Source organism: Rhopalosiphum maidis, chromosome 2, assembly GCF_003676215.2.
Source record: "Rhopalosiphum maidis isolate BTI-1 chromosome 2, ASM367621v3, whole genome shotgun sequence".
Taxonomy (NCBI): domain Eukaryota; kingdom Metazoa; phylum Arthropoda; class Insecta; order Hemiptera; family Aphididae; genus Rhopalosiphum; species Rhopalosiphum maidis.
This window is the reverse complement of record NC_040878.1, coordinates 46,878,103-46,892,729: the sequence shown is the minus strand read 5'-3', so window position 1 is coordinate 46,892,729 and position 14,627 is coordinate 46,878,103. Positions and strand designations below refer to the sequence as shown.

The window sequence follows — 14,627 nt, the reverse complement described above, 5'->3', positions numbered from 1 at the left end:
TTTAAAACCGTACTACAATACACAATTGACTAATTTGAGAATAATAAAGTTAGGTATTAAAATATTGGATGCGTATTTTATAATAGCAGTAACAGACTTTATTATGTTAAATCGATATAATATTGTAAATTATTATACTTGCTGGTAGATATTCACATTTTCATATCTTAATTTAGTAGTTATTTGTTTTGAAAAGGTGGTAAGACATTATTTGTCCAAATAACTTGATTTGTATTGTAAAAAACTAATGTTCTCTTTATAATTTCAAGTTCTTCAGTTACTGTGCTTAATCGGAACTTTAACAACATATTTTCTTTTTCTAAAATAAATAATTTCAATGCCATCTAAAAAAAAATAATACACTGTATTATATTATATTAATTGTATAAGTATAGGTATAATACAATATTAATTGCTAATTAAATTATGTCCAAAAATTCAAATTATTATATTTTGGTATCATATACATTTCAAAATTTAAATCATATTTAGTATAAACTACAAAGAATAATAAGAAATTAAATAGAGTACCTATTTCTCCTGTATAATTATATATAAATTATATTAAATTATATTTAAAATATTTTAACATACATAAATTAATACGAGAAAATTCATCGTTAACCAGTAACAAATATAGTGTTTCCTATAATATGGATAATACAAGTAGATAATATTTTTAGAATATTTTAATAGGGTTGTACTCTTATTTCTAACCAGTGGCGGCTTGCAGAGCCGTACCGAACCATTATCCTGGAGCAGAACTTTAGCAATGCGACCCCTCGGGTGGGGGAGGGGGGTGACACTTACAGTTTTTAATATTTTTCAAAAAAATAATAAGATTAGGAAAATCAGTTATGAATTATGAAAAAACCTGTTAAGCATTTAGACTTAAAGCATATTTTTTCCCCATTTTCAAGGCAGGAGCAGTCGCTCCTAGTATTCTTTTAATAAGCCGCCCTTGTTTCTAACTTCTGTAATGATATACTCTTATATCATATAAATGTAACAATTTCAGAAAGAGTTAAATAATAAATTAGTAACGGTCGAGTTGCCGCACGCGGATAACGGTAAACTTAAATAAAATCTTTTATCGGTGATCAAGGGGACGATTTATATTACTAGATCACACAGAAACGCCATACGTGTCTGTGACAATAAAGCGTAGGGCGTGTGACTTTTCTCGTATGCTGAAAAAGACAAGGGATGGCCCAATGAGGGTCTCTGCAACCAAGGATAAAGCCAGTTCTTTGGAAACGCGGAGGCCTTTGATGAGGCCGCCTACAGCCCATCACTAGCTCTGGCTGACTTGACCAAATCGTCTCCCTTGTCAGTGTATGTGCACCCGTGTTTTCATGAACATCTCCAGAGTCCGTTTCCGTCGTGCGACAATTTAAATCCGTTCTTATTATACATAAATAAGTTAGTGTTGTTTTTTATTTGGATTTATGCGTCTAGTGATCCAATTCTACCTGTGTCACCTCATTACGTCATCATAGCACATATATTCATATAATATACACATATTCGGATGTTCCAGTAAACCGGGTAAGGTGCAGGTTTATAATATATGTAATAACGTAAGGAAATTATATTAATAAATTATTAAATCACATACATATAGCACATATTTAAAATAAGAATCAATTTCACATCTTTATTATATATCAACTTTTTACGTTATTACACTTCTAACTATATAAATATATGAATAAACTGTCGTTTCCTCGCCTCAAATAAAAAATAAATCCTACTATATTACATTAGACTATGATGGTCGATGGATACCTACTAGCTTTCAAAAAACTCAAATGTTTTTTCGGATTTCTCGTCTACTAGGTAACATAAAAATGTAATGATTTAGATTTAATTGATGCAAATCTTATTAAGAAAAAAATATAAAATGTACTATTCTAAGTTAAATTAATTTGTAAATTATAAAAATATATATATATTAAGTATATAGATACAAAACTACAATCATATAATTTAATATTAATTAATGACATTTCTTTTATTGTAGATGAAAATACCTATAACGGAATTGTCGGAATTTATTTGTATAAGTATACTATAAGTTTTTTAAGGAATGGGATGAAAATAGTTGCAAATTGGGAAGTGCCTGCTGGCAGCGGAAAATCTCTGAATACGCCATTGAGTATATTTTTGATTTTGGATAATATTTTTATATAATTATATTATATTGATCTTCAGAATTCGACTTAGGGACTAAGCCGCTAAGCTAACTCCTCAAACACTAATCGCATCAAAACTTAATCGAAATGTCTTCACCACTCATTTTATTTAATAATGATTGTGTAGGTACTATAATAATACATTTAAAAAAAATATATAAATATACTAATATACGTGTACCTACATACAACTCAAATCAAAATCTATTAAAAAGAACTTACTTCATTGTCTCTTCTACGTTTGGCCTCTCTGGACTTTTTAGCTGCCATGTTGTTCCTTTTTCTCTTTTCGTAATACTTCGCGTCTTTTTTTTCTCTCGGAGTATCTTTCTTCAGACGTCGAAGTTGAGTTGATTGCACACTATATATTTTATAAGTGCACTCATGGTCATGTAATTTGTCATTTTCTAAAAAAAAAATTAATTTAATTATATAGGTATAAAAAAATATATAGCACAATGAATGATGAGAAAAAATGGATACCTACTACTATAATTATTTTTTATACAGGACGGACAATTTATTCTAGAGTTATTTCCACCAAAACTCAATGAATCCATTCAGTTGCACGATTTTATACTTCGTTTTATAGGATATACCTACTGGAAACTGCCTTTTGCTGCCAATAATAAACATTAAAATAAATATTACATAGATATAAATAGTTATTTATAAATTAGTAGTACTAAATCATTCACTATACAGGGTGATTCACGCCAAGCATCTTTACCCCTATTTTTTTATTCGGTAATGAATATATTCAAATTCTGATCTTTGGAATTTTTAAATATCATGAATGGCCTTGTTTTCAAATACTTAGATTTTGTATAAGTACCATTTAATCTCCTTAAATAAATGTTCCATCTTGATAACCCTATGATAATACAAACGTTTATTTAAATAAGAATCTCCTATATAATATTTTAGTACCTAGATGATATTTAAAAAAAATTGTAATCATAATATATGTCCAAATTGAGATTTAAATGATTAATTTATGAGTTATTAACCTTTATGTATTAAGGATATAAAAATGATATAAAAATATATCATTAGAATAATAGGTTTGAAAGACATGGAAGCTATATTATACTAAGATATAATTTTAAAATGTTAATAATTTATATAAATCCATCTACATTTTATACTTAGTAAAGATTGTCTTAGTATAATAATATAATAAATTAAATTTAAATTTTACATGTATTTTATAGTATCGCTTAACTATATTTAAGGATTATTATCTTTATAGTATATACATTATAACAACTTAGAAACTATTCGTTCAAATTTTGATTTACATACATTAAAATTAAAAAAAAAACCATCTGCTTCATAATTTACAGTACCTACAAATTATTGGTTTTCAATTGAAAAAAAGAAATTTGTATCGATAGGACACTAAATGGTGTACAATTTTAAGTATATGAAAATATGTTCCTTTTAATTAGTTATATTTAAAAATTCTAAAAACTAGAATTCGAATAAAATTATTATTAAAAGAAAAAAATTAGGTTAGCTTGATAAATAAAATTACCCTGTATAAAACAATAAAACCATTAAAAACCGATAGATGTAAATACATAATATATTATTAATTTTAATGTAAACTATACTACTACAGTATAGTCTATTAAGTAATAAATGTAAAGATATCTATTTATATTGATAATTAATAATTATACATAAACATAATATATACTATACACTATAATATATAGTTTAATGATTTAACGGTTATACATCTACTGATACTCGATTTTCTAAAATGAAATAAAAAAAAGGAGGAGAAAGGTTTGAACACCCAAAATTGTGGTAAATCACTATAATATTAATTGTGTAGGATCGTTGTATGATAAATAGATTTATAAACACTAAACAGGTATCTTGTAGTTATCTAAATGAATAAATGTATACTCGTATATAGCTATGTTTTTATCTTATATGGTATTTTAAGGACTAAAGCTGTTTATATTAATTTAGTCTTTGAAATTAATAAAATTATATACAAACCAAAAGTTAAATTCATATAATAGTTATACTATTATAGTACTCGTAGTTTCTATGTTGAACTTGGAAACGTTAGAACCTAATAATAAAATACAACATTTTAACAAATATTAGCATTTGAATGACTATATTTTAATATACCAACTCGCGAAATCAGTAAGCTTGAATTCGAATATATCAGACGTGTTATATATTATATTAAATATTTATGAGTGACTGTCAAATGTACAGTACTGTGAAGGAAAACAAATAGTGGTACTGTATACAATTTAGGAATCAGCGATACTGACTGCTCGTTCGGTAGCAATATTTTGCTTTATTTTGTACTATATTTATTTTATGCTCATAAATATAAATGTATTTTTACTTAATTACATATTATATTTTAACGTCATTTTTTGTACCTACTTCTATGTATATTTAAATTTAAATTAATAATATATATATAGTTTGTACTATATAATAATATATAGGTATATGTATATATAACGTTATATTATTGTAGTACCTATTTATCGTTTATAACTATAAACGATGACTAAAGCCAGGTGCATAATAACATGTCAGCTTACACGCAAACGCATGCGAATTATCAGTCGTGAAACCAAACACCATAATCATTAGTAACTCGATCTAAATGACTTCCTACTAATTTCATAGTTTGAGGGATATATATTATATATATATATATATTTGGTAATTTACTTTACCACTTTTCACTGTTAATGGGATGGCAATATTTTCCAACGTCTGTACACAATAGCGTTTATCGACGGTGACATCGAAAAATATCATGACATTTAATAATTACTAATTTACCCTATTTCTATAATAAATATATTTTATGAGTTTTACAAATCACATAACGTTCATCAAAAAAGATTCAATGACTAAATTTTATAATAAACGCTCACAGTATTATTTATTTATCAGCCATCCTATTATATTATTCTATACAACGCATTATGCGATACATAATACTATAATATATAGGTAACTACATAATATTTAACATACATATATGATATTATATTCATGTCCTGTTTAATAAATTATTGTTAGTTTTTACCTTATCAAAAAGACAAATTTAATTATAAGTATTTTTTTAATCGTATTACTTTATGCATATTTTATAATTCTAGATTCTAGCATAAAGTTACCAAGGTAAAAACGCCAACAGATTGTTTATGAATCAGTGCAGCTATAATTTTAGGAGCTAATAGGTACCTCAAATTAGTTATAGATACTGTACAGTGGACACTGCTAATCATGATGTTTCATCAATTTTTAATTTCTTGATATCATTATCGTATACGTCACGCGATGTTTTGACGTATAGAATAGGTATCTCGGTATCCGATTCTCAAACCATCATACAAGTAGTATCGATACCTGCGGTAAGCACTTAACTCAACAATCCTTTGGTGACTACGATAACGAGTACTACGCAAAGGACAATTTAATAAGACCTCGCAGGGTTTATACATTATAAGTCTAAGGTTGCTTTACTTTCAAACAACTGACCACGATAACGAGTACTGGAAGAGAAATAAGGTATTATAGTGTCTTGCTATGTTCTACTAAAGTATTTCCTCGCCACAAACGCTTTGGTGCGTACCTCGATATAAGAATAAAAACAATAGTTATATTAATCAAAATAAATATATAATGGCACAATGAAACAATAATTAAAAGATATTAAAATAAACAGCTGTTAGCTGTAACACACCACAACTGCCTGATCGCTCCGTTCTTGTCGTTGCCGTCGACAATTTCATTATTAATTTTTGTTGAATCGGCATTTATTGACTTCCGCTCCGTGTATAAAATAATATTTCGTTATATATACAACATTACAACATATATAGATAGTGAAATTAATACACAAATGGGGTATGTGAAACAGTTTCGCCGGACATAAAATTTTAGTAGTATAAACTTAAAAAAATTGATACGACACTTTTCAGTTTTTACGTTTTACTTGATAGAAGTTTGAATTGTTTGAAGTTAAAAAAAGTTGTTGCCTGACAATGTTGGCACATACCCAATTAAAGTTGTTATTCCTATTTCATAATTAGGTTCAGTAAACGATAAAACACAGCTATTGTTATTTATATTCAAATCAAAGCTTTAATTGAGTATGTATAAGTATTATCAAGCTGACATGGATATTTTATTATTGAAATGTGAAATAAATGTATACATGTATATAAGGTTGCATTAAATTTGAAAAGAAAAACATTTCATTTTTGATGGCAGCCTGCATTCCTTTAATGCCATAGTTAGCTGTTTAACTGAAAGAATATATGTTTGTATTAGCTATTATTCCTGTTATTATTTTTTATAAGAAATTAAATTAACATTTAAGACTAAAGAAATATTTATTATGATGGATAACCGGAAGACATAATATTGTCACATATTTTATTCCCAAGTGCTCAATGCATAATACTATAACTTAGTCATAGTCATTGTATATTTATTTATACCTATATTAATAGTATTAGTCCAAGGCTAGGCAAGTTAACGATTTTTTTTAATTCGTTAAGTTAAGTTATTTTAAAAATAATCAAGTTAAATTAAGTTAAAAGTTACTCATATTTTTTCGTTAACTCAATAAGTTAAAAGTTAACTTTAAAAAAAAAGTAACAACTTAGTTTAAAGTTAAAATTTTCTAATTTGCAAAAATAAAAAATTCCAGACATAAAATCTTGTTAATTAGATAGTTTTTCTTTACAATCAAGAAAATAACCAGGAAAATTATAATGATACATCTTAGTACCAATAAGCTATCAAAAACACTGTTTTTTTCTACAATGAACTCTAAAATTTTTAATTACTCTTGCATTATTCTTTAAATAAAAATTAACTTGATTTAGATACTGCGCGTGGGTAGAGTGTCATTCGGACGTCATATTGTGATACGATCATCGCACTTGATCGTAGCCTCTTCGGTCTTGAATCCTAAAAATGCGTGATAGCGTAAGAATTTAATAACGTACTTGGAATAGAAGGTACATGAGAAGTAGGACGAGGCAAACCTACTAATGCTACTATATAAAGGAGCCTCGGAGAGGACTCCAATAAACACGATTTTAACAGTTAGCGCGTGCACTTTCACGCCAGTCTACATAAGAATCTTGTCATTTGAATTTAGAATAATTTTAAAATAAAAAACACTTAGGCAGTAATAATTTGGCATATTTCTTCATTCGACACGACTTCTTCATACTTTATCAACACCTAAAGTTGTTGCCTGTTGGCCCACTAAAGTAATTAAAATAACTGACATAATACTTAATAATTTTGCATAAGCCTAATGTAATTCGTGAATTATATTATAAAATGTAATGATATTGTTATGAAAATAAATTAGATGAACATGGCATAATTATCAGCAACATAATAACACTAAATATAATTTTAATAATTTGTCTATACTTTATGCCAAATAACACTTTATTTAAGGCCATACTCATAAAATTAAAAGTATTTAAAATTATTTTAATATTAACTATAATGAAGATGGTAGATATTAAATATATTAAAAATATCACAAATAAAAATTCTAAAAAAAAATACATCATATTTATTATCCATGGCAAAAGTTAATCGTTGATGTACACCTTTTTACACGTAACATGTTGCATATATAATGTTTCGTTATAGTTATTTTTATAAAATATCTCATTAGTTCCCTTTCAATTTCAAGATTGTGTTAAATTTGGAAATACAATATTTCATTTATCCCTGGCGGTCTACACTCCAATTAGGCAGGCGCAGAGATTTATGGCATAGCAAGGAACCTAGCAGTATAACCGGAAAAAGAATAGTAGATGTGATAAAAGATAGAATAATAGATTCTCTTTAACCAAATGAGCAAAAATGATAAACCATAAGAGCAAATATGGTTGAAAACTTTTTTTTAACGAAATGTGCAATCTTGAATAACCAAATGAGCTATAATATGTTTATCAAATGTTTTTAACCAAATCAGCAAACTTGGTTAAACAGATAAGTAATATGATAAACCAGTTTTCTTTAACTAAATGAGCAAATATTCTTTAACCAAATGAGCAATCTTCATTAATCAATTTTTAAACAAATGAGCAATCTTGTGTAATATATAAATATTACAGTTATAATAATCCAATAAATATATAAGGCAGATTTCCGATTGTAGGCTTACTTAGATAATGTGGAACCAGACGCAATAAACGAATTAAAATAAATGTTACAATTACGAACTATAAGGAGATGATAAAATAGCAATCGACCAAACTAATATAAGTACCATATACTATCATTCAATCATATCAACGCAATGAAACCGCAATTAAAGAATTAAAATAAATACCACGATAATCAAATTATACAAAGATACTGGAACTAACACTACGACAATTAAATTTAAAATATAAATGTCAATCACATAATTACGGACAGACCAAATTATCTATATCAAAAATGCCGCAAATATACATTCAAAAGATCATCGAAGAACGCGTATAAAAACCACAACGCCCTCACAGCAGGCGTGCAGTGTAAAAATCTCAACAATACGACACACAAGCTCCAAGCAGAAACACCGCCAAAAGAACACGAAGAAATACTGAAGACACGCGAGAACAGCACAAGATTCGATTCCGCGTACTGAGACCCTTTTTATTATTAATTTCGTAACGTTGCGTTGGTTACCCGTTTTCTAAGTATAAACCTAGATTGGTATATTGGCCTTATTACTTAAAACTTAAAAACGTTCGTATAATTATTTATACTGCCTGACATCCAATAACATATTAATACATTGTCCTATGATCCTAAATCCTAATTTTAATATCTATCCAACCCTTTCTAAATATCTTGCAACATTAATATACCAATATAGGTTATACTCGAGCCCAAACGACTCAGTATCTATCTTAATAAAGTAAATCGGATCGTATATAATAATGCTTATCGAATCACAACACCGAGACACCTAAACACATCCGTTGACGAAAAGGTAAGTGGAAATTTAACAAATATATATATATATAAAATTAAATACGTAGCTTCATGTCGACCCAATAATATAATGGTAGCAGAATAAAATAATGTAGATAGGGTATTTGATTTCAATTATTTAACAACCAACTGCATTTAATTTCAAATCATACACAAACTTATTTCCCCTTTAATATCTATTACTTGTTATCATTTCATTACTTTACCAATTCACCAATACATTTATATTCCCACATCATAGCCCCTTCTCTCTCTCTTTTTTTATTTATTGCCTTACTCGCACTATTTTATTCTACTACACTTGGTTAACCACTATTTTTAACCAAATGAGCAATATTGGTTAACTGACATTTAAACCAAATGAGCAATATTGGTTAACTGATTATTAAACCAAATATGCAATCTTGGTTAATCAATCTTATTTAACCAATTTGCTCATTAGGTTAACCAATTTGCTCATTTGGTTAACCAATTTGCTCATTTGGTTAACCAATTTGCTCATTTGGTTAACCAATTTGCTCATTTGGTTAACCAAAATTGCTCATTTGGTTAACCAAAATTGCTCATTTGGTTAACCAAGATTGCTCATTTAGTTAACCAATTTACTCATTTGGTTAACCAATTTGCTCATTTGGTTAACTAAGATAGCTCATTTGGTTAACCAATTCGCTCATTTGGTTAACCAATTTCCTCATTTGGTTAACCAATTTGCTCATTTGGTTAACCAATTTGCTCATTTGGTTAACCACTTTGCTCATTTGGTTACCCTATTTGCTCATTTGGTTAACCAATTTGCTCATTAGGTTAACCAAGATTGCTCATTTGGTTAACCAGTTTCCTCATTTGGTTAAAAAAAGTAGTTAAATCAATATTGCTCATTTGGTTAACCAATTTGCTCATTTAATTAACCAAGATTGCTCATTTGGATAACCAATTTGCTCATTTGGTTAACCAAGATTGCTCATTTGGTTAACCAATTTGCTCATTTGGTTAACCAATTTGCTCATTTGGTTAACCAATTTGCTCATTTGGTTAACCAAGATTGCTCATTTGGTTAACCAATTTGCTCATTTGGTTAACCAATTTGCTCATTTGGTTAACCAATTTGCTCATTTGGTTAACCAATTTGCTCATTTGGTTAACCAATTTGCTCATTTGGTTAACCAAGATTGCTCATTTGGTTAACCAAGATTGCTCATTTGGTTAACCAATTTGCTCATTTGGTTAACTAATTTGCTCATTTGGTTAACCAAGATTGCTCATTTGGTTAACCAATTTGCTCATTTGGTTAACCAATTTGCTCATTTGGTTAACCAATTTGCTCATTTGGTTAACCAATTTGCTCATTTGGTTCACCAGTTTGCTCATTTGGTTAAAAAAAGTAGATAAATCAAAATTGCTCATTTGGTTAACCAATTTGCTCATTTGGTTAACCAAGATTGCTCATTTGGTTAACCAATTTGCTCATTTGGTTAACCATATTGCTCATTTGGTTAAAAAAAGTAGTTAAATCAAAATTGCTCATTTGGTTAACCAATTTGCTCATTTGGTTAACCAAGATTGCTCATTTGGTTAACCAATTTGCTCATTTGGTTAACCAATTTGCTCATTTGGTTAACCAATTTGCTCATTTGGTTAACCAATTTGCTCATTTGGTTAACCAATTTGGTCATTTGGTTAAAAAAAGTAGATAAATCAAAATTGCTCATTTGGTTAACCAATTTGCTCATTTGGTTAACCAAGATTGCTCATTTGGTTAACCAATTTGCTCATTTGGTTAACCAAGATTGCTCATTTGGTTAACCTATTTGCTCATTTGGTTAACCAATTTGCTCATTTGGTTAACCAAGATTGCTCATTTGGTTAACCAATTTGCTCATTTGGTTAACCAAGATTGCTCATTTGGTTAACCAATTTGCTCATTTGGTTAAATCAAAATTGCTCATTTGGTTAACCAATTTGCTCATTTGGTTAACCAAGATTGCTCATTTGGTTAACCAATTTGCTCATTTGGTTAACCAAAATTGCTCATTTGGTTAACCAATTTGCTCATTTGGTTAACCAAGATTGCTCATTTGGTTAACCAATTTGCTCATTTGGTTAACCAATTTGCTCATTTGGTTAACCAGTTTGCTCATTTGGTTAATAAAAGTAGTTAAATCAAAATTGCTCATTTGGTTAACCAAGATTGCTCATTTGGTTAACCAATTTGCTCATTTGGTTAACCAAGATTGCTCATTTGGTTAACCTATTTGCTCATTTGGTTAACCAATTTGCTCATTTGGTTAACCAATTTGCTCATTAGGTTAACCAATTTGCTCATTTGATTAACCAATTTGCTCATTTGGTTAACCAATTTGCTCATTTGGTTAACCAGTTTGCTCATTTGGTTAAAAAAAGTAGTTAAATCAAAATTGCTCATTTGGTTAACCAATTTGCTCATTTGGTTAACCAAGATTGCTCATTTGGTTAACCAATTTGCTCATTTGGTTAACCAATTTGCTCATTTGGTTAACCAATTTGCTCATTTGGTTAACCAATTTGCTCATTTGGTTAACCAATTTGCTCATTTGGTTCACCAGTTTGCTCATTTGGTTAAAAAAAGTAGATAAATCAAAATTGCTCATTTGGTTAACCAATTTGCTCATTTGGTTAACCAAGATTGCTCATTTGGTTAACCATTTGCTCATTTGGTTAACCATATTGCTCATTTGGTTAAAAAAGTAGTTAAAATCAAAATTGCTCATTTGGTTAACCAATTTGCTCATTTGGTTAACCAAGATTGCTCATTTGGTTACCAATTTGCTCATTTGGTTAACCAATTTGCTCATTTGGTTAACCAATTTGCTCATTTGGTTAACCAATTTGCTCATTTGGTTAACCAATTTGGTCATTTGGTTAAAAAAAGTAGATAAATCAAAATTGCTCATTTGGTTAACCAATTTGCTCATTTGGTTAACCAAGATTGCTCATTTGGTTAACCAATTTGCTCATTTGGTTAACCAATTTGCTCATTTGGTTAACCAATTTGCTCATTTGGTTAACCAATTTGATCATTTGGTTAACCAATTTGCTCATTTGGTTAACCAATTTGGTCATTTGGTTAAAAAAAGTAGATAAATCAAAATTGCTCATTTGGTTAACCAATTTGCTCATTTGGTTAACCAAGATTGCTCATTTGGTTAACCAATTTGCTCATTTGGTTAACCAATTTGCTCATTTGGTTAACCATTTGCTCATTTAGTTAACCAATTTGCTCAATAGGTTAACCAATTTGCTCATTAGGTTAACCGATTTGCTCTTTTGGTTAACCAATTTGCTCATTTGGTTAACCAATTTGCTCATTTGGTTAACCAGTTTGCTCATTTGGTTAAAAAAAGTAGTTAAATCAAAATTGCTCATTTGGTTAACCAATTTGCTCATTTGGTTACCAAGATTGCTCATTTGGTTAACCAATTTGCTCATTTGGTTAACCAAAATTGCTCATTTGGTTAACCAATTTGCTCATTTGGTTAACCAAGATTGCTCATTTGGTTAACCAATTTGCTCATTTGGTTAACCAATTTGCTCATTTGGTTAACCAGTTTGCTCATTTGGTTAATAAAAGTAGTTAAATCAAAATTGCTCATTTGGTTAACCAAGATTGCTCATTTGGTTAACCAATTTGCTCATTTGGTTACCAAGATTGCTCATTTGGTTAACCTATTTGCTCATTTGGTTAACCAATTTGCTCATTTGGTTAACCAATTTGCTCATTAGGTTAACCAATTTGCTCATTTGATTAACCAATTTGCTCATTTGGTTAACCAATTTGCTCATTTGGTTAACCAGTTTGCTCATTTGGTTAAAAAAAGTAGTTAAATCAAAATTGCTCATTTGGTTAACCAATTTGCTCATTTGGTTAACCAAGATTGCTCATTTGGTTAACCAATTTGCTCATTTGGTTAACCAATTTGCTCATTTGGTTAACCAATTTGCTCATTTGGTTCACCAGTTTGGTCATTTGGTTAAAAAAAGTAGATAAATCAAAGTTGCTCATTTGGTTAACCAATTTGCTCATTTGGTTAACCAAGATTGCTCATTTGGTTAACCAATTTGCTCATTTGGTTAACCAATTTGCTCATTTGGTTAACCAATTTGCTCATTTAGTTAACCAATTTGCTCAATAGGTTAACCAATTTGCTCATTAGGTTAACCGATTTGCTCTTTTGGTTAACCAATTTGCTCATTTGGTTAACCAATTTGCTCATTTGGTTAACCAGTTTGCTCATTTGGTTAAAAAAAGTAGTTAAATCAAAATTGCTCATTTGGTTAACCAATTTGCTCATTTGGTTAACCAAGATTGCTCATTTGGTTAACCAATTTGCTCATTTGGTTAACCAAAATTGCTCATTTGTTTAACCAATTTGCTCATTTGGTTAACCAAGATTGCTCATTTGGTTAACCAATTTGCTCATTTGGTTAACCAAGATTGCTCATTTGGTTAACCTATTTGCTCATTTGGTTAACCAATTTGCTCATTTGGTTAACCAATTTGCTCATTAGGTTAACCAATTTGCTCATTTGATTAACCAATTTGCTCATTTGGTTAACCAATTTGCTCATTTGGTTAACCAGTTTGCTCATTTGGTTAATAAAAGTAGTTAAATCAAAATTGCTCATTTGGTTAACCAAGATTGCTCATTTGGTTAACCAATTTGCTCATTTGGTTAACCAAGATTGCTCATTTGGTTAACCTATTTGCTCATTTGGTTAACCAATTTGCTCATTTGGTTTACCAATTTGCTCATTAGGTTAACCAATTTGCTCATTTGATTAACCAATTTGCTCATTTGGTTAACCAAAATTGCTCATTTGGTTAACCAATTTGCTCATTTGGTTAACCAAGATTGCTCATTTGGTTAACCAATTTGATCATTTGGTTAACGAATATTGCTCATTTGGTTAACCTATTTGCTCATTTGGTTAACCAATTTGCTCATTTGGTTAACCAATTTGCTCATTAGGTTAACCAATTTGCTCATTTGATTAACCAATTTGCTCATTTGGTTAACCAATTTGCTCATTTGGTTAACCAGTTTGCTCATTTGGTTAAAAAAAGTAGTTAAATCAAAATTGCTCATTTGGTTAACCAATTTGCTCATTTGGTTAACCAAGATTGCTCATTTGTTTAACCAATTTGCTCATTTGGTTAACCAATTTGCTCATTTGGTTAACCAATTTGCTCATTTGGTTAACCAATTTGCTCATTTGGTTCACCAGTTTGCTCATTTGGTTAAAAAAAGTAGATAAATCAAAATTGCTCATTTGGTTAACCAAGATTGCTCATTTGTTTAACCAATTTGCTCATTTGGTTAACCATATTGCTCATTTGGTTAAAAAAAGTAGTTAAATCAAAATTGCTCATTTGGTTAA

At 29.0% G+C, this 14,627-nt stretch overlaps 1 protein-coding gene across 1 annotated transcript; it reads right to left on the bottom strand.

The window, feature by feature from the left end:
- Nucleotides 1–179: 179 nt before the first annotated feature.
- LOC113554770 (cell death specification protein 2-like) lies at nt 180–2,755 on the bottom strand. Its single transcript, XM_026958745.1, has 3 exons — nt 2,683–2,755; nt 2,418–2,602; nt 180–344 (listed from the first exon to the last, which is right to left on the bottom strand). The coding sequence occupies exons 1-3, from the start codon at nt 2,753–2,755 to the stop codon at nt 180–182; spliced, it is 423 nt and encodes a 140-aa protein (XP_026814546.1).
- Between the last annotated feature and the right edge of the window lie 11,872 nt (nt 2,756–14,627).